The 16,068-nt window shown below is 40.7% G+C and overlaps 2 protein-coding genes across 2 annotated transcripts; one reads left to right on the forward strand and one right to left on the reverse strand.

The window, feature by feature from the left end:
• Positions 1-1,840: 1,840 nt before the first annotated feature.
• Positions 1,841-2,832, forward strand: LOC145772290 (large ribosomal subunit protein uL11m-like). The gene has a single exon (XM_082584158.1). The coding sequence runs from the start codon at positions 1,891-1,893 to the stop codon at positions 2,494-2,496; it is 606 nt and encodes a 201-aa protein (XP_082440284.1). The 5' UTR covers positions 1,841-1,890; the 3' UTR covers positions 2,497-2,832.
• Positions 2,833-3,051: 219 nt separating this feature from the next.
• Positions 3,052-14,951, reverse strand: LOC145772128 (uncharacterized). Its single transcript, XM_082583970.1, has 4 exons — positions 14,677-14,951; positions 12,245-12,546; positions 11,844-12,032; positions 3,052-4,692 (listed from the first exon to the last, which is right to left on the reverse strand). Exons 1-4 carry the CDS (start codon positions 14,908-14,910, stop codon positions 3,087-3,089), a joined length of 2,331 nt encoding a protein of 776 aa, XP_082440096.1. The 5' UTR covers positions 14,911-14,951; the 3' UTR covers positions 3,052-3,086.
• Positions 14,952-16,068: the final 1,117 nt, after the last annotated feature.

Genomic DNA, 16,068 nt, shown 5'->3' on the forward strand with positions numbered 1-16,068 from the left:
CTTTTTCTGCTTAGGCTAGGGGTGTTCAAAGTTCGGCCCGCAGGCTAAATCTGGCTCGCGATACATTTTTGTATGGCCCGCGGCCCCTCGCCTGTTGTTTTACATCATCATCATCATAATCCATCGTCGGTTTGTTCCCCACTAGTGGGGGTGGCCGATTGTTTCCGCGCAGCAATTGTCTTAATCCCTTTTCTCCATTTCACCCTGTCCCTTGCATCTTCCTCCTTCAGTCCGACTTTTTTAAACTCATCCTTCACTTGTTGTTTCCACGTTCTTCTTGGACGACCGCATTTCCTCTTCCCATCCACCTTTAGATCTAGTGCCTTTCTAAGAAAACTTCCTTCCTCCCTCCTTATCACATGTCCATACCATCTTACTCCATTTGCCCTTGCCAGTTGGTCTATGGTCTCTCTCATCTCTAGCATATCCAACAATTCTTCAGTCCTTTTTTCCCTTCTCCTTTTCACCCCACACATTGCTCTCACCATTGACCTTTCCGTTCTTCTCAGGATTGCCAGTTCACTCTCTCTCAATACCCATGTCTCGCTATGTGTGTTAATTTTGGCTGGCAGTCACACAGAAATCATACCAATTCGATTTAAACAAAATTAAAACAGTATTTTCTCACAGACAAGAGAAAAGCTAGCAAGAAAAGTTAGAATCATTATTGCGTCATAATTACGAAATCAACTGTTGTCCTGAAGAGTATATCATTTCAATTTTTTGCAAGCGATTTCAACGACCGCTTTCGAGATTTTGCCGGACTTATTCCTGTTCACTTTCTGCGTGAAACCAGGAGACGCTCCGACTTATTTGCTGCTAATTGAGATTCACTGCGACGCCGAGTGCGAAAATCGACAGCAACATCTTTCCGTTGTACTAATTTACCAGCAGCTGGATAAAAAAATTCCACAAATGCAAACGTTTTGTAAAAAAAACGTTGAGCTTGTTCGGCTCAACATATTTGTGGGAGCACACGTTCACGGTTAAGAACTTAACAAGAACCGCTTGAAATCTAAACCGAGCGACTGTCGTATACGTGATGTTTATCACTAACATCGAACCAAATTTGACCTCGGTATTTATATCAAGACGCCACTTTCATTCTTCACATCAACACAGCTGTAGCCTATTATGTAAAATTTCTGGATGTTTCAATTCATAATAGAAAGACTGATAACTTACAGCCAAACTTATCACACCCCGTGATATGCAACCTATTACCTGTAAGGCTGTAACATAATACTTACCGTACCCTGTATATTGCTTTTTTATATGAAAATGATATTAACTAGCTCAATATTATTCGAGCAAAACAAGATTATTAGACATTGTTGGCCCGCGGGCACTTCGGCATTATTAAATTTGGCCCGCCTGTGGAAACGTTTGGACACCCGTGGCTTACGCAAAGGTTTCCGTATAGTTGGGTGCATTGCGTCCTTTTCCACCAGTATGGTTGGTCTCGATGCCATCTTCCTGCTTTCATTGGCGATTGCCTGACCAATGTTGCTACGGGCATTGCCTTGGTCTATTTGTGTGTACTTCCAAAGCCATGATGCTTTGACATACGCGATTCACTCAACTTTTGAGAAAGTTTGAGAACGCCACCACATTAGTTAGATTAGTTGTAGCGTGTTAATGCTGGCCATGCTTCTGATTTGAAGCCTGCTGTGACAAAGTAATTTTGAACCTTACATTTTTTCCTCTTAAAATTGTCAGTATTTTAGGCAGAGTATTTATCTGGTGCAGTGCAAACCCCAATTTACACTGAGATACTGATGTATTGTTGAAAGTGTTTTCGAAAGCTCACAAGTTTTTTTTTACTTTTTAAAAGGTATAAAGTATTTGATCGACTTATGCTTTGAATGAGATTGATTGCAATTGACCATAATGTCAAAATTGTCGAGGGCTGCGAAAGATATTAAAAAGGTTATCCATCCAAACATTATTAACACCATTATACGGGCGGGTGGGGCTACCACCGGTCCTCCTCTTGGGCCCGAATTGGGAAAAAGGGGACTTCCCATTGCTAAATTTGTTTCAGAGTTTAATGAACTCACGAAAGACTACATCCCAGGAATTCCGATTCCGACCAAAGTTTATATTGAAGGAAAAAAGTTTTCCATCCAGCTCATGGAGCCAGCTACGTCCTATTTAATCCGACAAGCTGCTGGAATCAAAAAAGGAAAGAGGCCAACGGATACCATGGATGCTGGTATGATAACGTACAAGCATGTTTATGAAATTGCCAAAGTTAAAATGCAACAAGAAAGCGTGAAAATTCGCAGCACAACTATGCAAGAAGCGTGCCAAATGGTGGCGGAACAATGCGAAACTCTCGGTGTTAAGGTTGTCCGCGATCTCGATGCGGATGAGTATGACAAATTTTTAACAGACCGTGAAGAAATGGACGCTGAATATTTTAGGGAGAAAGAAGAAAAATTAATGGAAGCAAAGAAAAAATTAGCAAAAAAATTGTTGAAAGAAGCAAAATAGATGCCGTTTTTACCTACAAGTTGGTTTACTGTTAGAGCGAAGGCTAAGAACGTTATCTTTGCACTTCTACCACGGAAACGTACAGGGTTTGATGGCGGAACGGAAAAACGTGGATAGCAAAACACATTGTTATTGAGTTTGATTGAAAAATCGAAATTATTTATTTCACGTCTGAGTGGTCGTCAGCTGCGAGGAATAAAGTACGAGATGTTTCAAACCTCTAGTTGCTTCTAGACTGATATCGGTATTGAATTGCGTTGCGGTATCTCATCCCGTGCTAAAGTTGAGTGTATCGATGTATCTGCATCAAGTTTTTACGCCAATAAAATCGATTCATCCACACGTGTAGCAGTGTAGCTACTGTTCTTGCCTTCTTTGCATTGAAGAGGCGTGTTTTTGAGCTTGATACTGCTAGTTCCAGGCACTATGTGACCGCTTACCGAACAGCGTTTTTGGTTCGCAATGCTATACCGATAAGACTAAATTTCCGACAAGAAAAGGCGAAATTGACGAGACTCTTTCTAACATAACTGCTAAGTACACATTAATGCAGTGTGCATTTATTCAACAGGTAAACAAAAAAAACGTTATTAATCCAACCATTTTGCATTGTTTGCACGCATGTCCAAAATTCTAGTTCTTCTTGCCCATGTTGAGGCCAAGGCCCACAGCACCGCGTCTAACGTAGAAAACACTATCAAATGCAACACAAGAATAGACAGCACTGCGTACAAATATATAAGAGTGTCCGCATTCGAAACAAAGTATCTTTGATATCCAACGTAGCCCATTGCAGCGAATCCAAGAAGAGCTCCAATCCCAGCTATTCCTCCTGCTATTATATTATCTGGCAATATTACATCTCCCGGAGGAGCTTCTTTCTCTTCCAGTTTGTATTGTTCAATCGCATCCAGCATCCCACTTTTTCCTTCTCTCAAACAACAAACTCCAACAGATTCCGCGAAGTCATAGCGTCCATTGACAGCCTGGTGATGTTCTAAGGCTCCAGTAGGTGCTTGGACGTAAACGTGATGTTGGTCGTGCCATCTGGGAGCTGTTTCGTATACAAAATCCGGCCTGCGAGTAAGGTTGATCTCAGATCTGGTTCTTGCAGATTTGGTTGCCAGTTCTTGGTCCGATTCTTCATCAGATACAGAATCGTATCCATCTCCGTGTTTCTGAGCTTCTGCTTCATCAGCGCCCGTGACAGACACAAAGTCAGATGTTTGTCCCGAGTCGCTTTGGTTTGTTCTTGCTGACACGCTGGGCATGTCTTCTGCAAACCGTATGTGTTTCGTTTCCACTGGTCCTTTTGATGGGCGAGGAACCTGGCCGCTACCCCAAAGCTTGTTTACAATATGCTGGACTTTAGGATTGGGTGGTTTTCTTTTATCATGCTGTTGGATCTTAGATAACATGACATTCAACTCTTCATCCACTTCCTGTCTAAATCCGCGTTTTTCAGCCTCCATACGGTCAGGTGTACTGGCGATAGATTCAATACTTTCATCGCTACCATAGTATGGCTCAGGAGGTGGAGCGTTTGTTTCTGATTTGACGAAGTTTATACTGACGCTGCTTTCTCCACTACTGCTGTTGCTATCATCGCTGCCTTTCCGTTTCTTTTTCTTAGCTTTACTCAGCGAACTTGCAAGGGTCGACGTGTATGTTCGTTCCGTGTGCCCAACATCGTGACTGTAGCAGCACTCATGTTCAGGCTTACACACCGGGTTGGTTATTTGAGCTTTAAGACTACACTCGCTTATTCCACACTCAGCTATATGCTTGATTACTTTAATTTGCCTTGGAGTTAACTTCAATTGTCCCAAACAGTCATCAAATTCTGATCCTCTAGCTTGTTTTACGACCGCTCCTTGAGCATATTCCAAAGACCCCGCTTCCATTATGTGAGAAAAGTCGTCTCTGTCGTCCACCCGAGCCCACTTTGTACCACCGGCCATCATTTTGACAATCCCTCGAAAAAATGTACCGGCAAGGACACCAGCAGCACTTGAAGCGAAGGCTGCTTGAGCAATGTCGTTGGCACTGAAAGCTGGCGTGCCGAGATTTTTGCTTCGCACGTTGTCTAAAATGCCTTCATCGTAGAGCAGGTAATGGCCGAATCCAAGTGCTACTCCCATCGACGCCCAGTGAACAGCCCATCGCTGTAAACAAGTGAAGGACGATCCAAGTGCTCTGCCAACAGATTAAAATTGAGTTAGCACAGGTGCAGCTAAGGGAGATTGAAATTCAATCTTTTTTGATACGTTGTGACAAAAAAATGAATTAGAATCAGTGGCGTACGCAAAGTCGATATCATGCCAGCACCCATTGAGCTTGATATTTAAATTTTTTGTATTGTTTTATGGCTTATCATGGCTTTATTTGAATGCGTCATTATCTAACTTATTTTTTTTAGTTTTTATCCTAAATCAAGTTTTGTAAACACGTAGGCCTATGTACGGTATGTGTGTTGTGAGGTTATAGGGAGCGTTCAAATATTACGTAACGCTGTTTTTCCGAATTTTTGACCCCCCCTCTCCCATGTGACGCCAACGTAACGTTTTTGTCAACCCTCCCCCACGTGACGCTTTTCCATTACAAAGCCCGTTTTGCCAGTGTAATTCAGGGATGGAGGAACTATTTTAAAACTAGGTGGGCCCAGAGGCGCAGCAGTCAAAGTTAATCCAACTTCTGGGAGGCGAAGCCCCCCAGATCCCCTATCAAATTCTTGCATTCCTAATATTTCAAATCGTTTCACCAGGAGTCGGCAACCTACGGCATGCCAAGAAAAATCATCTGGCCCGCCGCTTCTTTACAAATTATAATAATATGTGGCCAGGCCAGTGGTTTATTACAGCATAATCGAATGGTAGAACAAGTAGGCTACTTTTCATTAATCATTTTAGTAGGCCCACGTCTTTGATTTGCAGCGTGTCTGTTCGTACACACAAAGAACTCAACATAAAGCGCCATTGTGATACACAACATATTATTTTTTGCAAGTTAATGGGTCAAACAAGGAACGGCAAAGTTAATCTACTCAAAAATAGCTTTAAAACAGCAAATTTCTCTGTTACAAAGGAAAGACAAACCAATGAATCAAAAAATGCTTTGCTAGCTACAAGGTAGCACAATCAATAGCAAAAGACAAGAAATCGTATAGGCTACGGTAGTGATGGAGAATTTGGGAAAAGGTGTAAGATGGATGTTATTGAAAACATATGTCCAGAGAAAAAAAAACAAACTACTTTTCAGATATAGGCCTAAGTCTTTCAACAAGAACAGTATCTCAACGAAAAGAAGAGATATCGGAGAACGTGACATCAAGCAAAAAGTTATTGTATATCTACAGTTCTTCACAATGGCAATAGATGAGAGCACAGACACGACAGATAAGCCTGCAGCTGAGCTGGCAGTATTTGTGCGTGCAGTAAACAAATATCTTGATGTTAAAGAAATTGTTCAGCTGATTCCCATCAAGGATATTGCTAGCCGATATTCTGAAGGCATTAGGTTACGTCAACTCCTTGAAATCATGCCTCTGAATCTATCAAAGGTAGTATTAATAGGCTACGGCCCGCCAAGACCATGTGAAGTTTGGCTTTGGCCCGCTGTTAGAAAAAGGTTGCCGACCCCTGGTTTACTCATTGCGTTTTCATAATTGCCTTTCGTGCCAACAGGCACAATTTTCCATTATTGGGCCGGATTTGGTCAAAAAATTTACAAAATTATTGAATTGCTCTATAGCGCTGTAGGCTACAAAATGTGGCGATGTAGGCTACACACAAATAAAAAGGCAACAATACACACACAGTTATAATACCACCGGAGAGTAATAATATTCAGCATTATACAGTACGTGCATATGTAATGATATCACTGTCCTAACCATAGAGAGCATAGAGAATAATTATATTGTTGATAGATTGCTCCACCAGTCACACGCAACCACACCCACGCCACACGTGCTACACATCAATAATGGACTCAATAGAAAAGTTTGAAGATTGGATTTCATCATTGCGATATCAAAGATGATCAAACTACTGTGTATCAAATGAGTGAAGATCTTTTTTGGAACTCCCTCTCTGATTTGCCGTTTTTGCTACTTTTTCAAAGAAATTTGACTTTCAAAAGTGGGTGGGCCAGGCCCCCCCCCTGCGCACACAAGTACTTTTTCTGGCCAGGCCAGGCCCACCCAGAAAATAAAGTAGGTGGGCCGAGGCCCACGTGGTTCCTCCATCCCTGCAGTGTATATCAAAATTATGACGTGGAAACACGTGCTGATAAAATATCTTGGTTTGTATGCACCTAAAGCTTACGTTTGAGACATGAACTTTTAGCTATACTCTTTTTTTGGATTAAAACGTTATGTACCTATTGAAAACGTTTAGTAGCCCACCGTCCAAAATGTTTCGATCCAAACCTTTCATTGTTTAGTTATGTATTGAAAGAAACATCACAAAAGAAACCGCAATGAAAGCTATAAGCATCTTCGAATTGGGTCATCAATGCTTCAAAAATGTTTCTATATATTGGAACAGCAGCCTACTCTCGCTTGTGTGGTTCGAACTTAATGCATAATTGTTTTCTTCAGACTCGCACGTATGAATGTCTTCTACCTGTTGAGAGGTTTGTGTCAAAGTCTGATAAACAACATTAACCTTAGAAAATTGAGATATTTCAGACACATTGCAAGAAGCAACTCGTTGGAAAATTCAATGTTAACTGGGATGGTGCAAGGCAAAAGGACGACAAAAAATGAAATATTATGACAATATCAAGCAAATTACAGGAATAAAAAGCATGCCGGCAGCACTAATAAAAACAAAAGACAGAACAAAATGGAGGGAGATCACAGCTGATCAAACATGATCAATCTGTTGAAGAAGAAGATTCTTTAAATATGCTCGCAGTGTTGTACGCGTCATTGAAATAATTTGACAGCGTCAGCGCGAATTGCCTAAAAACTTTACGGCGTAAAGGACTGCGTAAGCTCTTAAAGAAATTGACGGCGTCAGCGCTAATTTCTAGCGCTATTTTTTGCCAGCGTCTAATAAAACGGAAATATTTCAACCAAGTTCAGGCTAACAATAGCTATAAATAAAGAGCAGGTATTATGTTTTGAGACTGTATTGTAATTAGCTGCTCAGCCTATTAGTTATTTCCTTGCAGAAAAACAAGCATTTCAAAAGGTTTGTCTGACAATCTGCTGCGTTTGGGACGCATATTCAGGGGCGCCGGAGCGATTTTTGACTGGATGGGCAGGAGTATGAAAAAAGGACACTTTTGTTGCTGAAAGGCCAATTTTTTTTGTAAGTTTTAAGATAAGATATAGCGTTAATGCTCATCTATCAGCTCATTATCGAGTAATGATACAAGTGTCCGCTATACAAAGAACAATGGCACGGAAGGGCATCATGCTATTTTATAATGATGTAATAAGTTATAACTTACTGTGATGGAGAATTTTGTGTCGTGAATATTATTTTGAGGCAAAAATAGAACATTTTAATTAGGCTAAAAGCGAATAGCATAAATTGTTATATTGCAAAGTGTGCAGTATAGCTTACATGACCTTAAAAGGGCACCATTGCCCCCTCTTCCCTCCCCATCCATAAAAAATTGAGAGCAGGGGGGCATCCGCTCCCCCAGCCCCCCCCCCCCGCTTCCGGCGCTCCTGCGCATATTGTCCTTTTCAAGTGAAAACATGCGTTCCACAGCAGCGCTGGTTGGTATTGGTGTGTGGTATTTCAAAAACAAGTTGAAAACGTTTAGTCGGAAAGGTATCACTATTCCAAGCGTGCTGTGATAGTTTAGCATGTATAAATCTTTTAACGAGGTCCACTACACCAACATCGCTCTTTTCAGGGGCATAGAGCTCTTGAAATAAAGTATATTCAACGTCCGCGATGCCATTCATGGATTTTTCGCTTTCTGTCTCTGATCCCTCGTTCTCAATACATGGGTGATCCCAATTTGGCGAACTTCTTCCGCATGTATTCCAGGGAGCCATTCCAACCAACGCAAAAGCCGGTAATTCGGATGAGTCGCGCTGGCCAGAATACATTGTGAAACTCTTATTGTGAAACGAGATTTTTCATGAAAACAAAAAATGACGCTAAGCGCTTGACGCTTAAAATCGGCAAAATAGTTGACGGCGCTATCACTTCCGTCAACTGAAAAATAAATTGACGGCGCTAGCCTCAGCGACCAGCGTCAACAAAAAGTTGACGCCGTCAACGTACAACACTGGCTCTACGTAACATTTGCTAACTGTTTACTGTAGCTCATTGTACCAGCTGCACTACAAAACTTTCTACGATTTTAAGAAGAACCACATGTTTAAAGCACCACAAACTACCGCCCTGGTAGTGTCACGAGAATAAGGCAATCGCTGCGAGCCTTCATATCCCCTTCTCTAGATATCCCTGATGTAGGCCTAGGCTATGTAGCCTAACAGTCATAGGCAGTGGCGTACGCAGGATTTTCTGAAGGGGGGGCATTGACAGTAGCGTAGCCAGGAATTTTGAAAGGGGGGAGAGTTTGACGACCGGTGGGCTTAGCCTAACGGCGTTTTCGCCTAAGACGACACCCATCGGCTGGAGGGCCTCTCTCAGAAAATTTTAAAAAATTACTTTGAATTTGGTGCATTCTGAGAGCATTTTCAACAAAAATGTGGGTATAAATATTCCTGTAAAATGGTGCTGTCAGGTTGCATAGCAAAAGGATAAGATCATGTTTTCTTCGGCATTTTTCGGAAATAAAGCTAAGTCTCTATGTTTTTTTGTTGCTAATTCCTGGCTGAGATGTTTGGTATTAGCAAAACTCGCTCTTGCAGTTTTGTTTAAAATTAAGCAAGTTTTTTTTAGACTGAAAGCATCATTCCCAAGCATAAAAAGACTGAAAGCATCATTCTCAATATGGCCCAATGCTCCCCCCCCTGCGTACGCTAGTGGTCATAGACAGGGCCGGATTTAGCTGATGGGGGGCCCGGAGCACTTTTAGATCGGGGGCCCCCGTGCAAGAAAATTTTATGCGCCTACGGCACGAAAAACCACCTCTACGTCTTCAGTAGCATCAGTCCAGTAGCCTACTGCACAACATTTTGCAGAAACTTTAAAGGCCAAAAGGAAAAAATAACACAAAATCACATTTTTTCCACATAGGGGGGCCTGGGGCAACTGTACCCTCTGCCCCCCCTAAATCCGGGCCTGGTATTAGGTACACCTGCATACCTGTTCATCACCATGTGTCGCTTTTTTGCTGCTTGACTCGGAAAGTATGCACAAATAAACTACCGTACCGTACTCGTAAGCGTTACGTAACGTTTTGCTTGTACCCCCTCCCCCCCGATGTGACGCTAACGTAACGCTTTTCATAACCCCCTCCCCCTCGATAGCGTTACGTAATATTTGAACGGTCCCATAGATGAATTGTTCATAAACAGATGTTCGTAAAACAATTGTTCATAAACTGAAATCTTCGTAAAACAATTCTTCGTAGGCCTAAAGGTGAGTTGTTCGTAAGCAGGTGATAGTGAGTTGTTCGTGAACAATTTTTTAGTTGTTACTCAAGGGGCGCCGGAAGCGGAGGGGGGGCATCATGGAGGGCAGGGGGGCAATAGTGCCCTTTTAGGGTAATGTAAGCTACTGCACATTTTGCAACAATTTCTGCTATTCGCTTTTAGCCTAATTATAATCTTTCATTTTTGCCTCAAAATAATATTCACTGCACAAAATTCTGCAACACAGTAGCCTAGGTTATAGACTACATCATTATAACATAGCATGATGTCCTTCTTTGTATACCGGACACTTGTTTCATTACTCGATAGTGAGCTGATAGATGAGCATTATCGCTATATCTTATCTTAAAACTTTTATAAAAATTGGCCTTTTAGCAACAAAAGTGTCCTTTTTCATAATCCTGCCCCCCCCCTCAGTCAAAAATCGTTCCCGCGTTCCTGTTATTACTCGTGCAATAGAAAATCTATATATATAAATGAGTAAACTAGTTGCTGCAAACTAAAAATTTATCGTCAGACGACGATAAATTAGCCTAACCTGCACAAAAGCATAAACTCTTGGATCGTTAGGCTACAATACAGATCAGCAAGCTTAACACTGTAGCTTATAACAAAACTACAGGAAAAATCTTGCTTTCAAATTGCCATAAAATTATGTAGCCTAACAATCGATCTGATTGCAAATGGTTTTGCTGGAGCTAGACTTATCCTACAGGCAGTGCCGGTCTTAGGGTTTTTCGGGCCCTGTGCGGAATATGCTTTTGCGGGCCCCAATGACAATAATCCAATTCAGTGGCGTAGCTAGGTACTTTGAAAGGGAAGGGGCGGCGGTGGCGGCGTGATCGCCAAAGATGACAACCAGCGGCGGGGGGTCTGGGGGGCCTCCCCCAGAAACTTTTGAAAAATTACTTTGAATTTGGGACATTCTGAGAGCATGTTCAACAAAAATTTAGGTATGAATATTACTGTGAAATGGTGCTGTCCGGTGGCATAGCAAAAGGATAAGATCATGCTTTCTTTGGCATTTTTCGGAAATAAAGCTATGTCTCTACAGTATGTTGAGTCTGGATGCAACCTATTTCGTCCCCTGAAATCGTGTAACAAAATTAAATTTCGACTTATTTCGTCCCCTGAAAAGATCGAGAAATTTTGAAATGTTTGCGGCAACTCCGATCAGCGATTTCGGCTATGTCGTTTTTTTTTCTCGATCTTTTCAGGGTACGAAATATTCAGGCGACGAAATAGGTTGAATTCGTTGAGTCTCTATGTTTTCTTGTTGCGAATTCCTTTGCTGAATTCACTTGTTGAATTTTTCCTTTGAAAATGACAAAATTACTGCATATTCTGAGTAAATTGCGGGCCCCCTAATTTGCGGGCCCTGTGCGATTGCACGGTTTGCACATCCCAAAGACCGGCACTGCTACAGGTAGCCTAACTGATTGGTTGAAGAAACACTTAGCCTATCTAACCAAAAAAAAAAGCCTTTTTAAAAACTTACGACTCGCAGTTGCACATGGGCCAGGTTACTTATAGGCTACCGTATGGAAGGAATAAACCAATAGTAAAGTTTTTACTTGTGGAAATGTTTTTTTTTTCATCCTTTTTGCTAAATAGGCCTAGAGATGTTGAACTGCAGTTGCTTTAATCTTGCTGTTTCTTAATTCTCTAACCTGAGTTTACCAAATTGAGCTATCGGTGTGGACTTTTTGGTATTTTAGCACATAGTTCAACAGTTTGCTTTAACTGATTAGAAACTTATTAAACTTAAACTAATTGTTCAGAAATCTTTCATAAAATATTTTAAAACCAACTGCACCTGAACCAGGCAAAAGTCCAATTGTGGTTTTGCAACATAACTTTGATAAAGTACTCTCTTGTGCTAAGAGCTCCAATGAGAAGCGCTTTAATTGAGTAAGGTTTCATGTCTCCTCGCAACCACGTGCCAACTTCACTCTTCCAACACTTTCTGTTATCCAAGCACATTACTCGAATGCTGCGTAAAAACCTGAAAGGAAAGATGGACTGGTGTTTAAATAAAAACTTAAATGAAAGATTCAGCTAATCCTGTTATTTGCTCTGGCTTTTCTGAGTCAAATTTTCATAGTTCTGTAATGATTCAGCAATGAAAGTTAAAACCATACACGGTCTACTTAGCTCTGTCTAAAAATGAAGTAGTGTAAATCTAATAAACGTTATATATTAAATATGTCTACTAACCATGGTGGGCTATCTCCTCTTCTGTCTGTCATAACTTCAAAAGATTCTATTCCTCCCAAGTAATGGGGCACGGATATGATAAAAATGTCTTTATTTTGGCTTCCAAATAAACGCCTTGCTCCTTGCCTACGTTGTCTACTGGTGCATACTAACGTAAAGCCGGCACTTTTCGTTATTCTTCCGCACATTCTCAAATACACTTTGGAAGTTGTTCCTCCAGCTGGACTTTGTCCTGTTTCTAAAAGGACTGCATACAGACGAAACCCTCTTGGTGGGCGCATTGGCAAAAAGATTGGGTGTCTCTGAAAAGGGTTTTGCAAAAACGTTTTTATACTTCGTTGGTGTTTGACTTTTTGAAGCTGCCGTAAGCGTATTTGCTTTGGCTTTATCATGGCCCGGTTTTACGTATTATTATTATTATTTATTTGGGTCAGACAAAGCTGTCCATATCGAAAACAAAACAACGAAATAATACACAAACTGCACAAAGGTCACAGAGAGCCACTTTGGATGTCGTCAGTTTAAGAGCTCACTAAATATCTACTGTTACAAATTTACATAGCCTACAACGAGTGTTGGAAAAATTGAAAGTATTTAGAAAGATAAAAACAACATAGCCTAATATGCCTAATGTCTTTTTAAATAGCGCTGTATCCATGGGCGCCGATCGCTCTCTAAGATTGGTGGGAACATTTATTAGGAAAGGTAGCAAGGGGCGACGAGCGAAGCGAGCTAAAAAAATCGGAGGTCTGTTCTGATAAACAAACAAATACAGTAGATACAAGTCTAATGCGATGTAGGCTATATATATTTTAATTGTCAGTGTCGGCATTGGACAGCAGTCGTCCAAACACTGCAACTCGGCAACGAGTCTTCGGCGAATTAAAAACGAAGTCCTTGCACTCCTTGGAGAGGTCATGGAGGTTGATCGAATTCAAAGCTTTGTTTTGCACATGCCAGACCATTGCATGATAGATATGATCGTTTCTGTATCATGGTGGATCGTAACCAAGTTTAGACACGTCGCAAAGTTGAAAATGACTATTCAGCTGAACACGAGCTGGCTGGTGAAATGAGCAAATGTCACACAAAAAGTTCCACTTGCCGGAACATTTGCCGAACAGCGGATGGCATCTTTTTGAATATCATTCGAAAATCTTCTGCAAGGGACTATGTGTGAGAGAACTCAGGACAATCGTCTAACTCTACCACATGTGATTGTAGCTTTCCATTAAAGAGTGATTCTTGTAGAATTTTGTAGTTCTCAAGATCGGCCGACTTGAAATAGTCAGTAAGATTTTGCTGCGAGCTGTCAATGACTGCAAAATACTCTGACGATATTTCGTCTCTGGTGTTTGAAGTTGAGGAGGTTTACTATGGCCATGTCCATACTGAATACGATTTAGGATCTTTTTGGGACGTGACAAGTCTTTAAAAAAATTGGCAGGGTAAGAGTTGTTTTAATTGAAAAAAAGCATAAAAGCTGCCTGCCATCCTTCCATCTGCTGATTTGGCCTATATAGGCTACAATTTTTTGCCAAACCGGCCAAAAATTGTATTTTTCAGCAGTCCTTTTCTTCAATTGTAGTCCATTTCAGCAGTCCTTAACTTCAATGTAACAATAACTCAAAAAACTCTTTTTTTCTCACACAAAAGTGACACAAGCTAAGCCTATACTGCACAGCATGCTTGTACGACTCTTTCTAAGTAATTCTAACACTCCGCACTGTCTGGCTTTGGCGTTACCAAAACAAATACAATTTGCGAGTTGCACCTGGATTTCTCCGCCTAATCAAACATTTGTAGGCTACTACGGTTGAGGTTTGCTCGCATAAAACAAAAATGTTGTCCTCTCCTTTCAATAGATTTTAAATGTCTGACTGGTAAAATTGTAACATTCGGTTAATATTTTCCCTTATACGTTACAAAAATAATGTAAACAGAAGGTGGGGACATATAAAAAGATGGTGGGGACATGTCCCCGCTGTCCTATAGGGATCGGCGCCCATGGCTGTATCCATCGTAGCTATTCGTTGCTCCCAGCGCTGTACGGTAGCTTACAAAGTAGATTGTCTGCGCAGGCGTATAGTTTGAAGTGATAGCCTAAGGTATTTCATACTCTATTGCTTTTGTGAAATATAGCAACTTAATTGGTTATTTTAAGGCAAACTCAACCTTACTTTCTTAGCAGACCAATACATAAAGGAAGCTATTTATTCAAGGCACCATTACACACAAAGAAATATCTAATTTTCTTCCAATCGTAACGTCTGCTATTGCAAAGTCATAAATTATAGTAACCTACTAGAACTTTCATAAAATATACAAAGCATATCGTTCACTAAGAGATCACCGTATTGCAAAACTAGCTTATCAGAGCGTAATTTCAACTTCCAACAACTTATATTTTATAAATTACTTTCCACAGTTACCTCGTAACTTATTTTGTCGTCTATAATCCACGCCACGGCAGCTAATATAGCAAATATCATGACCACATCAAACAGTGTGAAGATAGTAACTAACTGTCCAGCAAGATTAGTGGTCTTCAACTCCTCGTTGTGAAACAGAATTCTTCCAGAAATATTCTTCAAAGATATATTCTTAATCAAGTTTCCATTGCCCTCGTCATTTCTATCCTGGTAAATATCTTCATATTCACTCATTTTGTTCTTGTTGAAGTGCCGATATGATAACTCTCTCTCTCTCTTCCACTTCGTAAATTGCGGAGCTTGGTGGATATTTTAGTAAAGAAGTATTTTGAATTATGATGTCACATAAATTACATTGTACGTATAAACACATCATCACAAGTGATATAATTATTTAGTTGTTGGTAGGCTATTAGTTTTAAAAAAGTTAAGTATTAGTTACCTATACACAACAATAACATACAGTAGTTGAAGATGTTTTCTCTTTCGTCAAAATGATGTTGAAAAGGTAGCATTGTTGTTTGGCGACTTTAGACATTATGGCTATTTTGTAGTGACTAACCTAGAGTATAAGATGTCTGCCCCGATTACTCATTTAATTGAAACAAAACAAGACACAATTAGATTCAGAGCCGAGAATAATTTGAGCTCGGGCCACTCCAAACAAAAACGTCCAAAGAAAAGAACAGAACTTCAAAGAATGAGCTGTGTTTTCTTCGTTTTTAAGCCCCCTGAAACATTTCGGCCCCTAAAACGATCCCGGGTCCAAATGTACCCCATGGACCCCTTGTCAGCCTACGGATCAGATGAACATAAATATTTAAATACACAAAAATTGATCAGTTGGATGTGAAACGCCCCCACATCAACGAAGAAATAGGTAGGATTTAGTAATGCCGTTGTAAATCTTGGAGTGACCTATACGTTTGGCATTACCCACATTTAAAAAGATTGGTCGCAAAATATAACTCATCGGAACTGGGCAGTTTTGGTCTACACAGCCCTAACAAGTGCCCACGAATGTGACATTACTTGTTGGTACACATAAAATTGGACTTTTTAAGCTAAAGCTACTGGGAATCGTTACAGCATTTAGTGATGCCACATTACCCTAAAGTTGTAATTCTTCTCAAACTCGTTTGGAGCAATGATTGTGGAGAAACTATGCAAAACCAGTAGGCTACAGTAAATAGCATTCCTAAACACCTCATTCCAAGTAGGCCTAGTAGCCTTGAATCGGGAGGTTCAGGGAGTACTTTTAAACCTGGGCCCGGGGTGACAATAGGGGCCGCAAAATTTCCAAGGGGCCCTGGAACGAAGACACCATCTCGTATTCTATGGATAGAGTGGGTTTTTTCTTGGAAGTGTCCTAATTGGGGGCTCTAAAAGCTC

The sequence above is a fragment of the Aplidium turbinatum genome, chromosome 6 (assembly GCF_918807975.1).
Source record: "Aplidium turbinatum chromosome 6, kaAplTurb1.1, whole genome shotgun sequence".
NCBI lineage: Eukaryota > Metazoa > Chordata > Ascidiacea > Aplousobranchia > Polyclinidae > Aplidium > Aplidium turbinatum.